This window comes from Lynx rufus, unplaced genomic scaffold (genome assembly GCF_022079265.1).
Source record: "Lynx rufus isolate CCGP_SWC_20201006 ecotype Redwood Valley unplaced genomic scaffold, mLynRuf1.p SCAF_2, whole genome shotgun sequence".
Lineage (NCBI taxonomy): Eukaryota > Metazoa > Chordata > Mammalia > Carnivora > Felidae > Lynx > Lynx rufus.
The window spans coordinates 210,892,911-210,906,971 of record NW_025814834.1 but is presented as its reverse complement, the minus strand read 5'-3'; the positions used below and the strand labels follow the sequence as shown (position 1 = coordinate 210,906,971).

Sequence of the window (14,061 nt, the reverse complement as noted above, 5' to 3'; positions counted from 1 at the left end):
TTGGAAGAGCCTGCCCATGAAGGAGGGGGTTGGCACACCAGGCTCGAGCTCGGGGACTGCAATTCCCAGAACCCAACCCCCCTTCCCCAGCCAAGCAGAAGTCATTGTGCCTGAGCCAAGGAAGGGCATTGGATCGACAAAGGACATCTGAAACAGCCACCAAGGACACACTCGAGGGTATCCACCTTCCTCCTTCCTATCTTTGCGAGCCTTTCAGCGGAAGCAAGATCAGGCCCCTGCACATGGAAAGAGACCAGACCATTCATACAGCAAATTCTAACGGAGCGGCTTCCACGTCAGGCTCTGCAAAGTACTGGGGAAGATGACACAGCTTTCTTGGAGCTCCTCCTCCAGGTGGGGGAGAGGGAAAGGGCTAAATATGTAACCAAATAAAGATGATTTTGAATAGTGATGAACTAATGACTATGTAGGAAGGGAAATGGGGTGCTGGGATGGGAAGCCGTTGGGGCAAAAAGCTTTTCTGACCCCGTGAGTGGCAAAGTGTGATCTAAAAGATGAGAAGGAGGGGCGCCCGGGTGGCTCAGTCAGTTAAGCGTTTGACTTTGGCTCAGGTCGGGATCTCGCACTCTGTGAGTTCGAGCCCCGCGTCGGGCTCTGTGCTGACAGCTCAGATCCTGGGGCCTGCTTCACATTCTGTGTCTCCCTCTCTCTATGCCCCTCCTCCACTCATGATCTGTCTCTACCTCTCAAAAATAATTTAAGTAAAAGATGAGAAAGCCAGCACTGTGAAAATCCACACTCCCCAGGGCCACCTGGCTGGCATCTGATCCCAGCGCCGGCCAGAGCGGGGTCAGGATGTCCCAGTGCGACAGGCAAGTCACCCTCGTGCAAGTCTATAGGTCACCGGGAGGCATGGATACCAGGTGGGGGAAATTCCCAGGCAATCCAAAATGGGAAATAAGGGAAACTGCTTCTCAAGGGGGGGCAGAAGGTGCTCAGAAAGGTGACGGGGTATCATGTCTGAACAGATACAAACAGGAGCGGTTACTTACTCAGCAGCTACTGTGACCAGCCTCATGTGCCCCTCGGGATACAAGGGACCAGGTGGTCCCCGCCTCCCAGGGCAGTCGTGTTACCCCGCAGGAAGTGGGGTCACTGGAGCGCGTGTGAGGGTGTAAGAGGCACAGCGTTGTGTGAAATGCTGAATCAACTCATCCGAGGAAGCGTGGCTCAAGGCTTTCTGATTAAGATCGCTGAATGTCCATTTAGATATTCAATGGCTATTTCATCGGTTTTCTACAAACCTGTGTTGGCCATTTGCTCCAGGCCAGGGAAGCAGCCTCCTTGCAGAGCCAGTGTGAGGCGGCACAGATTAGGGAGGTGAGGTCTGAAGAGCTGAGGGGTGTAGTCAGGCCCCACAGACTGGTGTAGTTGGAATTAGCACCCAGGCAAGCCCGGGTTGCTCCTAACCAGAGGGCTGATGGCCTCTCGTCCCAGCAGAATCCCTCCTAGGCAGAGGCGATCCAGAGAGAACAGACATAACTCAGTCCTCCAGAAGCTCACAGCCTGGTGGGAAGCCAGGAAAGGAAGTGACTATTACTATTACTGTTAGCTTCTGATAAGTGCAACAGTAAGGGTATACAGGATAATGCTGGGGCTGGAGGAGGGTGACTAGTCCATTCTGGGGAGAGGAGATCAGGGAGGGCTTCCTGCAGGAAGTGATATCTAGACTAAGATTTGACCAGTGGAGTGAACCACACAAAGGCAAGGGAGCCAGGATGGGGAGTGTTCCAGGAAAAGGGACCAGAGTCATTCAGTCTAGCTAGGGCATTCATTCATTTAGTCACCAAGTATTTATTGGGCGCCCGCTGTGTGCCTGGCTCTGGGCTAGACCCTGCACTGGAGCAGTGATAGGACAGACAGGGCCCCCTCTAAAGGAGCTTATTCTCCAGTCGGGACAGACAACGTGTGCATATGTACAGAAAACAGTTGCCAGAGAAGTGGCAGGGACCACATCACGCGATGCCTTATGGGCCACGATGAGGTCTTTAGATTTTATTCTGAGATAGGTTCCACTGGAAACTGTGAGCAGTGACAGGCCCAGACCCACCTTTAAAAAAAAGGTTCCCCTAGGGCCAGTAGAGCATGCGACTGTTCTTTTTTTTTTTTTAAGTTTATGTAAGTAATCTCTACAACCATCCTGGGGCTTGAACTCAGGACCCTGGGATCAAGAGTCACACACTCTTCTGACTGAACCACCTAGGTGCCCTGGGAATGCAACCCTTGATCTCAGGGTCGTGAGTTCAAGCCCCGTGTTGGGTGTTGGGTGTTGCATTTACTTAAAAAAAAAAAAATAAAAAGTTTCTCTAGCTTTTGTGCTGGGACCAGAAGGTAGGGAAGCTTTGGAGGCTGCGCCCTAATCCAGGCAAAGGGAGGTGACGACTTAGACTAGAGAGGTGGTGACAGAGTAATGTGGATGACATCTACCCTTCCTCTCTCCTCCCCTGGTTGAGAATCACTGAATTAGAAGAGCCCAAAGAAATGGCTGCAAAGGTGGAGTTTGAGGCCCTCAAGGAAGAGGGTGGGCCTGTGGCTGCACATCCTACTTTAGAACAGCAGGTGTCGCCCTATCACCAGACTCGAGGGCACCCCATAGGTTCCGGGCCGAGGACAGTTGGAACCTGCTGGGCATGGGGCTAAGGCCCCGGGGTGGGCCACCTAGCGGGGCCCACGGTTTCAGAAGCCAAACCTTCATTCTAACCAACACCCGCTTGGTCTCGATGACTATATGGGTATACCTACTTTAAGTTTATTTTTTAGTAATCTCTCCACTCGATGTGGGGCTCGAACTCACAACCCTGAGATCAAGAGTCTCAAGTTCTTCTGACTGAGCCAGCCAGGAGCCCCGTGACTGTGTATATTTTTATATGTATCACACATCACCCCTGGGAGAGGTGAGTATGACTTTCATTGCCATTTTACAGATGCAGAAAGAGGCAGAGCCCAAATCCAAACCCCAGGGAGTGTGACTATAAGCCACAGCATCATGACCCTGAGCCACGCGGCTGGCACTGCGTTCACATCCGTTCCAGCAGCAAACGGTTTTACGAGGACCCAGCCTGGGGCCCGGCAGAGTGCAGGGAGTGTGTGGGGCTGAGCAGGTGAGCAGGGCCCTCACTGAGGTGGAACACACAGGTGGAGGAGAGCAGCTCAGTTAGTCTCGCCACCCACAATCCTGCGCGGCATTATCCCATTTTACAGATGAGGAAACTGAGGCTCAGGTAGGTTAAGCAACTGGCCCGAGGTCACACAGCTAGCAAGTGGCAGAGCCAGGGTTGAAATTAAGGTATTTGACCTCAGAGCTCTGCCTACCAACCACACTGTAGGAGCTTAGCGAAATTCTGTTGAGGGAATGAATAAACGAAAGACCATTGAACCAGTGAGTGAGTTAAAGTGTGAGTAAATGCATGTGTTTCCAGGTTGGTAGCCATGCTTAGGCACTGCGTCCCCAGTGCCTTCAAGTGTGAGTATATAACAGGGGGTGGTCAAGAACTGTGTGAGAAGGGGACGCCTGGGGGGCTCAATCAGTTGAGCATCCAACTCTTGATGTCGTGGGTTCGAGCCCCGTATTGGGCTCCGTGCTGATAGTGTAGAGCCTGCTTGTGGATTTTCTCTCTTTCTTTTCTCTTTTTTTTTTTAATTTTTTTTAACGTTTATTTATTTTTGAGACAGAGAGAGACAGAGCATGAACGGGGGTGGGGCAGAGAGAGAGGGAGACACAGAATCGGAAGCAGGCTCCAGGCTCTGAGCCATCAGCCCAGAGCCCAATGCGGGGCTCGAACTCATGGACCGCGAGATTGTGACCTGAGCTGAAGTCGGATGCTCAACCGACTGAGCCACCCAGGTGCCCCGGATTTTCTCTCTTTCTATCTCTCTGCCCCTACCCCACTCATGCTTGGTCTCTCTCTCTCTCAAAATAAATAAAATAAACTTAAAAAAAATTGTGTGAGAAGGAGGGGACAGAGAATGGAAGGAAGATGCAGATTTGCAGTCCTGCCTCCCCCCTCTGGGGCTCCCTAGGGCCAGCAGCCCTGTCTAGTAGCCCCCAGACTCCCATGAAAGATTGTCTCTGGGTCTGGGCCTTGGAAGGCCTCAGAGCTGGGGACTGGCCCAGCTGGCTGGTGACAGTGAGCCGCAGGCCAGCTGTGGGGTAGCTCAGCTGTGCTGACTGTAAACAATCCACCTCCCCTGCCCAGAGACTCCTGCCTTGACCACCAGTCCTGCTGGTACTCAAGTCACCACCCACTCAGGACCCTCTGTTATCTCAGGGCAAAGCCGGGTGGGCGGAGTCTTGGTTTTTGTTATTCGGCAAACAAGCACGATTTTAACAAGAGTTTACCATTTACTAAGCTTATACAAAACCACCATCTCTCTCTGGTGCATTCTGGCAGCCCCCGGAAGGGTGGTGCCTGATCTTTGCTTATGGGATGAGGAAACTAAGGCTTCCAGAGGCTTCTCTCTGCCATCTCCGCCCCCCAGGGCCCAGACAGGGAACCTTTTAGCTCTGCCCTTACCTGCTTTTCATGGACAGGAGGCTGCACCAATCCGGCAACTCCTCTGAACCCCCTGCCTGAGTCTCGATCTCCACGGAGCCACAGTGTGGGTGAAGCTGAGGAGGTCGGGATCCAAACCTAAACCCAGTAATGGTAGCATTTTCAGCGTGTGGCACCCGTGAGCTACAGCCAGCCACCACACACGAGTCCCGGGTCCCTTACATGCATTACAAAACAACCTTAGCGGGGTGCCTGGGTGGCTCTGGTTCGTTTCAACTCTTGGTTGCAGCTCAGGTCACGATCTCCTGGTTCTGAGATCGAGCCCCATGTGGCCTCTGCCGTTAGCTCTCAGCCTGCTTGGGATCTCCTCTCTCTCTCCCTCTCTGTCTGTCCCTCTCCCACTCATGTTCACTCTCTCTCTCTCTTTCTCTCTCTCTCTCAAAATAAATAGACTAAAAAAAAATTAAAAGAAAAAACCTCTAGCAAGTAGATTCTATGAGCACCATTTACAGATGGGGCAACTGAGGCACAGAGAGACTATGTGACTCCCCCAGGATCACACAGGTCAGAAGCAGCAGAGTCAAGATTTGAACCCAGGTGAGGTAGCTCCAGAGTCTGCGACCGACCCTCCACTATTCACTGAGGCTGGTTGGCTTTTTGAAACACCCAACAAACTCGCGCTTAGCCCCTTTCCCATGCCAGGGTTGGGAGCAAGAGGGCAGAGTGAGACATCTTCTGCCTTTGCGGAACTAGGATTGCAGGCAGATTGGGGAGGGGAGAGATGGGGGGGGCGGGGTGTACAATGTGGGAGGTGGGAATTGTCTCTGGGCTGGGGGGAAAGGTGTCCATGGCATGAAGGGGTTGGTCTGGAAGAGATGCCCTGGCCAGAGGGTCTGGAGGCCTGGGTCTTTATCTCACCTCGGCCACTGACTTCTGGGTGACCCCGGGGCGAGGCGCTGGGCCTCCCTGGGCCTGGGTTCCCCACCACACCAAGAGGAGTGTGGACTGACTCCCTAAGGGCACAGGGCTGGCCAAGCAAGTGGGTCTGCCTTCACCCTTGGCAAGTTCGAACATAAAGTCTGGGCCTCAGGTTCTTTGGGTTCTGTCTGTGCCCCTGAACTGGTAGCTCCAGAAGGCTTTCTGGAGGAGGCGGCTTTGAGCCTAAAAGTGAGGGAAACTTCTAGGTCCTTGGCACCCTTGGGGGTCCCCGGCACCATCTGACCTGGGCTTCTCACAGGTCTCCGGCCCCAGGAGGCTGTATCTTTTCCACTCCCCCTGCCCTCCTGCACAGGCCCACTCCAAAAACTATAGATGCACAACTTTGCCTTTCCGGTGGAAGATGCCAGAACAGGGGCGGGGGAGCTGACTTGCCCCTCCCCCTCGGGTATGGTTGGGGGCGGGGAGGGGACCTGATTGGGGCTTTCTGGAGCCGGAGACAAGGATTCAAATCTCAGCCAAGTCACTTCCAAGCTGGCGACCTTGGGCCAGCTGCTTGACCTCTCTGAACCTCCTTGGTACCTACTTTGCAGGATCCTTGCAAGGATGAGCGGCATGCTGGGCACACACTAGGCGCTCAGTGAATGGGGCTGCTAAAATTATCCCTCACGGGGTGGGGGTGGGGCGCACGGCCCGCAGCCAGGCCTATATTTAGCCTGGAAAGGGTGGGGGGCGGAGGAGACAAAGCGCTGTGGCCAGCCCAGGCGCCCAGGGGGCGGAGCCGATGAAAGAGGGCCCCCGCTGTCCCCATCTCCCCGCCCTCCTCTCCCACAGGGTCACCTTGGTCGGAGGGCTCTCTCAGACAGCCTCTGCTCTGTCCCCTGCAAAATCTTCAGCTCAGGAACCTCGGTCGGGGGCGGGGGGATGGTTCTGGGGCCTGGGGGGGGGATGGTATTCGGCCCCACTGGCCGCTTCTGGAGAAACTTCTCCTTTTCTCAGCCCCGGCTGCCAGCGGCCCAGCCCCCAGCCCCCACCCCCTTCGCGCGACCCTGGGAGGGGCATCGCTGGGGTCGGGAAGCCAAGGTGAGCCTGACCCTGGGTAGGGGTCGAGGGAGACTGGGAAGCTGGCCCGGCTCCACCCCCAACCCCCGCGCTGGTGAGTTTCTCGGGGCTGCAAATAGCCCAGTGGAATCAGTGAGTCACGGAGGCTGGAAATACCGCGCCCCCTCTCCTTCTCCTCCCCTCCTCCGGCCCGCAGCCAGCCGGAGCTGCACCGGAGACTGCCTGGCACTCGGGTTTCAGTAGCGCCTGCTGGTGTTGGGGGTGGGGTGGGGTCCCTCCAGAGAGCACGCAGACTCCCCGAACCAGCCAGCCCTCCAGCCAGGTTCCAGCCCTGCTCTGCCCCTGGCTCTGCGTGACCCCGAGCCCAGTCACTCAGCCAGTCTGGTCCTCAGAGCCCATGTGACACCAGATGGGCTTCAAGAGGGCAGGTGACACAGTGCAGCTGGCCCACCCTCGGTGTCCCTGTGCCTGGGACAGTGCTCGGCATGTAGCAGCAGGGGCTGGCGGTTGGGAGAGAAAGCACCTCAAGGTTTTTCAGGGCAATAATTCTGGGATTCCCGCTCAGGTGGGTCTGGGAGCTGAGGGAGGAGACCACAGGCCACCCACATTTCTGTGAGGTCCTGGAAGTTTACTTGAGGTGCCACCCCTGCCCCCAAATCTCAAGGAAGTCAGATCTGTCTATCCTGGGGTTTCTCCCCCTGGCTGCCTCCAGCCCCGACCCAAGTTTGAGAATTTCAGGCAGGTGATCTCCGGAAGTCTGTGATTCTGTGGTTTATTGTGTGTGCAGGGTACAATGCTGGGGTCCTCCCATGCCCCCTCCCACCCCCCAGCCGTCCCTTAAGGGCCCCAGAATGGCAGGGCCCCAGAATGGCAGGGTCACATCAGAGGCCATCCTATAGAACACTGACCCAAGAGGTGCAGAAGTCAGAAGCTGGCCCCGCCTCTCGCCCCAGGGGGCCTCAACTACTGTGAACCACCCCCTTTCCCCCCACCCCTGCATCTGTAGGTTGGAGACCGAGCCAGGGTCACTGCAGGTGTCTGGGGCTCCTCAGCATGAAGGCTGATTGGGGGTCCCTGCCCTGGACTGGAGACTAGGAGGGAACCGGGCTGGGGGCTCTTCCCATGGTCTGGGCCCTCTCTCCAACAGGAAGATGTGGGTCAGGGGGACATAGGCCATAAGGGACAAAATGAGGGGAACTACTCCCCAGTGCACAGAGGGGTTGGGGGTGGGGCCGTTTGAGAGCAGCTTTCACAGCCTGGGTTCAAATCCAACCTTTAATGAGTAAGGTGGGCATTCAACCACTCAGAGACTCAGTTTCCCCATTGATAAAAATAGAGATTGTAAAATCTGATTTTAGAATGTTCTGCATTCAGCCTCAACCAATGGTCATGCTCAGTATTTGAAGGACAGGACAATAGGCGTGCGTGTTGTATGTACACGCACCAAGCCTTATAGATTCATTGATTGAAGAAGGGGCAGGGTGGGGGGGGAGGTGACTGGCCGCGGGGGAAGGTTGGCAAGAAGCCGGGGTCCAACCTTGAAGACCCAAGGCCCCATCCATGTTCTCTCTCTCACCTCAACTGGGGGACCTGTCTGCGGAAGCAGCCCCGGGAGCCCAGGTCTCCAGGTGGGAGGAGGGACCAGCCCCGCCACCTCTGCCCCCGGCCTCGCCTGAGGGCACAGCAGGTAACCGAGGGCAGAAGTGTTGCAGTTTCATCGTGAACCCTCTGTATCGGGAAAAACCCCATCTATGTACAGACGTTGTGTGGCCCTGCCCTGGCACAGCTGGTGGGTGGGGACACCGGGTAGCAGGGAGCCTGGCAGCTGGTTTGGGGCTCGGGGAGTGGCAGAGAAGAGGGTTCCCGCCACGGCCGCCCCCCTGTGGTTCCCCTGGGCTGTCCGACCGGAATCAGCACCTCCGCTAATATCCGCCTCTTCCTCGCCCGCTCCCCTTGGCCAAGGGGGTCCCAGGTCCCTGTCCCCCGCAGGGACTCCATAGATCAAAGGAGTTGTCCATCTGTCTGACCTGCAGATTATTTGCTTAGCGCTCCTGCCTGTCCCAGACCCCTTCCCCAAAGTGGGTTCTTTGGGGTCTCCCTTTCCAATCTCAATCCCTTTATTCTGGATTAAGGGAAAGAGGCCACATCTGGAATCTGGAGGCCACAGGTGAGGCAGAAGGCCTCAGTTGCGGGGGGCGGGGTTGACCCACCTGGGGTCTGATGGTGTCAGGGCCTGGAACTTGAGCTGAGATGTTCTGCAAGCTGTCATGAGAGGTGAGGAAAATGTCTCTGGCAGGCCAGTGGGGGAGAAGGGGGGAGTGGGGGGGACAGGAAAGGGGAGGCCCTCAGATTTTTATCTCTGTCCGGAAGGTCTGCTGGACGTGCTCCGTGTGTGGGTGACGCCGGGCCCGGATGGTGAGGCTGCCGTCTTCCCTCAGGGCTGAGGTCACGGAAGTGGGGTCCACGTCCTCGGGCAGCTGGCACTTGTGAGCGAAGGTGTTCATGACTGTGCCGTCGGCTGCCAGCTAGGGAAGGGGTGATGGGTCAGGGCCGGATGCCCCCAGCCCCGTCCTGCTCACATCAAGTCTTCCTCCTCTCACCCCAGCCGGGCCCCGACATGCCAAGGGGTTCTACCCTCGGGAGCAGAGGGGCTGGCCAGGGTGGCGGTGGCTGAGAGCTGCCTTCCAGTGCTTCCCAGGGGGAGGCAAGGGGCTTGGGGGGGGGGGTGGCAGCTCAGAGAGGGAGCTCGGTGGCAGAATCCAGAGCCCCCGGGGGACAAAGAGAAGACAGCACACAGCAGGGCCGTGCCCCCTGGGATGCCCAGGCGCACTGGGCGTCCGGGGCCTGGGCTGGGCCGGCAGCCCCGCCCCCACGACTCGGCCGGCACATCGTGTCCAGAGGAGGCTGGGGCGGCTGAGTCACTGGCGGGGGTTACAGGGCTGGCACGTGCTGCCCTCTGGTCCTGGTGCCCACAGTCCTCAGCTTCCCTGGCAGAGGTGCCAGGGCATGTAGCCTCCCCTGCTCGGGAGAGGAAGCTAGGCCGTGGGGGATCTGGAGGCGGCCTGGCAGGCCCTCTCTGATGGGCAGTCGTGACTGGGGCCCTGGGGGTGGGGGTGGGGAGGGTGCAGCGCTCCTGTGCAGGCCGGGCCACACCCTCCGCCGGGGTCTCAGCCTCCTGGGAGCTGGGACCCAGAGACCCTAGTGACCCAGTGACCCTGAGGCCCATGGGTGGAGGGAGTGCGGGGTGGGTCCGGAGTGTGTCTGACCCTGAACTGCAGGGCCTCTGGCCAGCCTGGGGCCCAGGTCAAGGATCCCAGGAGGATGGGGGCTGAACCACTGGGTAGGGGAGGGAATGTCACGTGGGGGAGCTCCTCCCTGCCAGCTAGCTTCCCAGGTGAGCCCCCTACCTACCCATGTGCCTGCCAGGAAAGCTGTCCCCACTCAGCCACTATGTCCATCCTCTGGGCCCCCCTCAACTCACCTCCTCAGGTGCCGCCTCCCTGCATCCCTCCACCCTCTCCCATTCCCCTGTGGCTCCCTCAGCTGCCCTTGGCTCCTAAAGAAAGGACCTCAGAGTCTTGGGGCAAGGTCTCTAGTTTGTTCTGGGGGGGCTCGGGGGAGGGGCACTGGACAAGATCTGGGGTCCCAGCATGGAGCATGGGGTACAGAGGGTACAGACGTGGAGCCGGGGTCCAGACAGGGTGGGCAGGCTCACCTTCTCAGCCCGCACCTCGATGTGGTTGTTGGAGGTGGTGACAATGATGTCTTCAGGTGAGAAGTCACTCACATCCACTGCAAACTCATAGGCGTCCCCGAGGGTCTTGATGTTGCCCGGCCCCCCGGAACGGGCTGTGGAGGAGGCTTCTGTGAGCTGAGCACCGGGCAGACCTGCGTCTAGAACCCGGGTCTCTGGCTCCTCTTGGGGAAAGGGGCAGGTCCCCAGGCCTCGCCTCCCTCTCAGCTGTTGTTCCCAACCCCCCAGCCCACCTGTCCTCACCTCTCGCAGCCCACCTTCTCCGTGGTGGGGCCAGGCCTCACCCAGCACAGGTGGGAGGACTATGTGTATGTGACCGTGTCTGAAGGCTGGGGGGTGCCTCCCACCCCTCAACCCCATCCTGCTCCCTACATCTCCAGCGAGGATCTGGCCACAGGCCATGTGTGGCCATTGGCATCATAGCTGACCCCGGGGGCCACAACTCTTCCTTGGAGACCAACCTGTTCTCCTGGCCACATCTGTCCCTGGCCACATCTGTCCTGGTGGCCACACGTGGCTATGGTTGTATAGCACCTGTTCTTGGCAGCTCGGCAGCCGTCTCCAGAGGTGGCCAGGAGCAGGTGTCCCCTACCTGTGCATCGCCCCTCCCCTCAAAGCCCTGACAACTTGCCTGGGAAGGCCCGGGGCTCTGAGTGGGGCCTCATGAAGCTGCCAAAATCCTCGGAAAACATACTCAAGGCTTTCTCCATGGGCGGGTCCTGGGCTGGGAGGGCACGGGAGGCTGAGGAGGATGAGGATGAGGAGGACGAGGAGGAGGAATGGAAGCTTCTCTCCGCTCTGAAGGTGGAGGAGGTCCTGTGGCTCATCCACGGCGGGCGGCCGGGCCCTGGCCAGGCGGGCAGGGGGACAGCAGAGGGTGTGGGCTCTGGGGGAGCATGCTGGGCCCTGATTGCCGGCGCTTTATAAGGCCCGACCGTCCCTGGGCTTGGGGCCAGCCCCTTGTCTCCTAGCTAAATTTAGGCCTTGCCACGGCCCGGAGGGGGCTGGAAATCTTCTCCGGTGAGGCAGCACTGCTGACAGTCCGGCACACGCAGGCCCAGGCTGAGCTCACAGCCCAGCATTCCAGGCCGAGAACTCCAGCCCAGGGGCCTCCGCAGCAGCGGGCCGGGGGCAATCTGTCCCCTTGCCACTCGGACCCCCCCGTGCCCACCCCAGGACCTTGTGGGTGTGGTGCTTCTGAGTCTCTGCGTGCCCCCATCGGCCTGGGGCTCTCTAAGGACTGTGCCTCCCCCATCAGACTGCAAGCTGCTTGAGGACAGGGTTTTCTATTTCCTGTCCCCCCTCCCCCAACATCCCAGTCTTTGGCAAGAGGGGATCTAAGTGGTGGGCAGTCAGGGCGGTGGGGCCCCGAGCCCCTGGCTCTGGGGACAGTAGGAGGTGCAAGGTGAGAAGGTAGGGGTAGGTGAAGGACCCCCACCTGTTGGACCCTTGTGTGAGGTGACTCTTTCCCTCAGGGCAGATAATGTTTACAGCCATCTCTTAGGAAAGACTGAGACAGCCCTCGATTGGGGGGGAGTAGAATGTGCAGCTGTCCCCCTGCCCGCTCCCATGGGGACCCAGATTCCATGCTTGCCCTCCCCCTACTCTCAGGACATTTTGGGGCCCCAAGAGGAGAAAGCTGGCGGTCCTTGGCTGGGGTGGGGTGTAGGGCTAGGACTCAGGGGAGGAGGGCGGATAATTTGGTAATTGTCCTTAAAGATTTAGAAGGTTGGGGTGCCTGCATGCCTCGGTCAGTTAAGCATCTTACTCTTGATCTCAGGGTCGTGAGTTCAAATCCTGTCTTGGGCTCCGTGCTGGGCATGAACCCTGCTTAAAAAAAAAAAAAAGAAAAAAAAAAGTTCTATCATGTTGTATTCCGGGAACTGTTCACTTGACCTCCAGCTCAATGGAGATGCTGAGGACCGCAGTGGGCGGGGTTTCGGTTAGAGGTAACCGAGAATTCCCGAAGACATTATTCTAGCTCTGACTTCTGGAGTGCCTCCCGGTTGTGAGCTTTCCAGCAGGGCCCCATATGGTTTCCCCACAGCTCAGGACAGAGGCGCTGTTCCCATTTTATAGGCAGAGAAGCGGAGCCTCGCGGAGAGGGTGGGGCTTGCACGGGGGTAAGTGGCAGAGCTGGCCAGATGGGTCTGATTCAAAGCCCTCTAGGAGGCTGGGGTGACCTGACCGTATGTGTATGGAGACAGGCTAGCCCAGAAGCTCCAGAAACCCCTCTCTGGCCACCCACGGCTCAGCCGAGCCAGGACTGACATCATGCAGGGCCAGTAGGTGAAGCAGGAGAGGCCATTCTGGGGGGGTGGGCACTGCCCAGGCTACAGTGTGGGGTTTCTGTTCTCCAGATCCTGCCTTTCCTGCCCAGACCAGCTCGGATTCCTCCTCCCCCACGAAGGCCTCTGTGATTGCTGCAGCCACACAGGGGCCCTTGCCCAGATGCCCACCCCAGCGCCTGGCACTGTGATGTGGTCTTCCTGGGGCTGTGACTTCTCTGCTGTGTTTTCACCCCCCCACCTCCCGCCACCAGACTGGTGGTTCCCCTGGTGCAGGGGTCTGCCTCTCTCCCCACCAGATTGGGGGCTCCTGAAGGTGGCGACTGTTTTCCTCTGCTTTGGCTCCCACAGAACATCATCTGTGGAGGGGGGGGGCTCCATCTAGGGGTGATTATTGCTGCTGGTGGGGTATGTGCAGCAGGGGCAGCCTCGGGCTCAGGGTGTAGCCGGGAGCTGAGTGGCGGCTGGGGCGAGAGGGGTCTGTCACTGTGGTGGAGATCACTGCTGGGCCCGTGTCACCCGTCCTGTCCGAGGGGTTCCAGTAGGGCTGCCAGGAAGTTACCAGCACGAGCCAGAGATGGAAAGAGGGTAGGGGCGGGGGTGGGGGGCCCAGAAGCCTGCCGCCCGCCAGGGGAACAGGAGCCAGGGGCTAAATGCAGACATACGGTCATGGTGCTGAGGGCCTGAGTCACTGCTCCTGGACCTCAGATCTCGTTACCCACCCCCGCCCACCGTTCCTCCTCCCCTTCCTCCTGTCTCTGAGGCATCGCCCGTGAATGTACTGGATCTACTGACTTCAGTGGCCAGGGGGGACCTCAGAAGGTCATCAAGGCCATTCCCCTGTCTCTGGCAATGCTCTCCCTCCAGATCACAGGGATAGAAGGAACTTCAGAGATGACCCAGAACCTCGAATCCCAAACCTACCAGGGCATCCCAACCATCCGGGGGGGGGGGGGACGTTCGACAAACACAGACTCTTCCCTCTGTGCGCCAAGATTCTGATTTGGGGTCTTGGGAAGGGACCAGGAATCTGTTCCCATCAGGTCCCCACGCAGCCAGCGCTCAGGCCTGTGTTTGGAAACCACTCATCACTCAGCAGGTATTTATTGAACACCTACTACGTGGGGGGCACCGTTCTAGGCTCTGGGGGACTCACGACGAATGAGGCAGAGAGAGCCCCCTGCGGCCATGACTCCTCCTGGGGCAGAAGAGGACACCGAGGCTCCGAGTGGTGAGGGACCAATGGGGGTGGCAGAGCCTACTCTTCCCCCTGCCTGCTGCTGGGACATGACGCAGGAAAATGCCTTTTGGAGGGACTATGCTGTCCTTTCCCCAGCTTCCTGGTGCTCCCAGGGCTGGGAGGTGAGGCTGGCCCGGCCGATGCCGGCTGTGGGATTGTAGCCTATTCAACAGTTTTCCTGTTACTGTACACAGTCAGCAGGTTGTGGCAGCAAGGTGACAGCGGGCCCAGGCCCACCAGGTCCAGGCAGAACACCAAGCCCGCACC

The 14,061-nt window shown here is 58.5% G+C and overlaps 1 protein-coding gene across 7 annotated transcripts; it reads right to left on the bottom strand.

The window, feature by feature from the left end:
• Nucleotides 1-8,857: 8,857 nt before the first annotated feature.
• HSPB7 (heat shock protein family B (small) member 7) lies at nucleotides 8,858-11,093 on the bottom strand. Of its 7 annotated transcripts, none has more exons than XM_047086059.1 (3): nucleotides 10,898-11,093; nucleotides 10,228-10,376; nucleotides 8,858-9,037 (listed from the first exon to the last, which is right to left on the bottom strand). In XM_047086059.1, exons 1-3 carry the CDS (start codon nucleotides 11,091-11,093, stop codon nucleotides 8,858-8,860), a joined length of 525 nt encoding a protein of 174 aa, XP_046942015.1. The 7 variants fall into 7 exon arrangements, with proteins under 7 accessions (XP_046942015.1, XP_046942016.1, XP_046942018.1 ...); XM_047086060.1 differs by having other exon boundaries at nucleotides 10,228-10,373; XM_047086062.1 differs by having other exon boundaries at nucleotides 10,243-10,373.
• Between the last annotated feature and the right edge of the window lie 2,968 nt (nucleotides 11,094-14,061).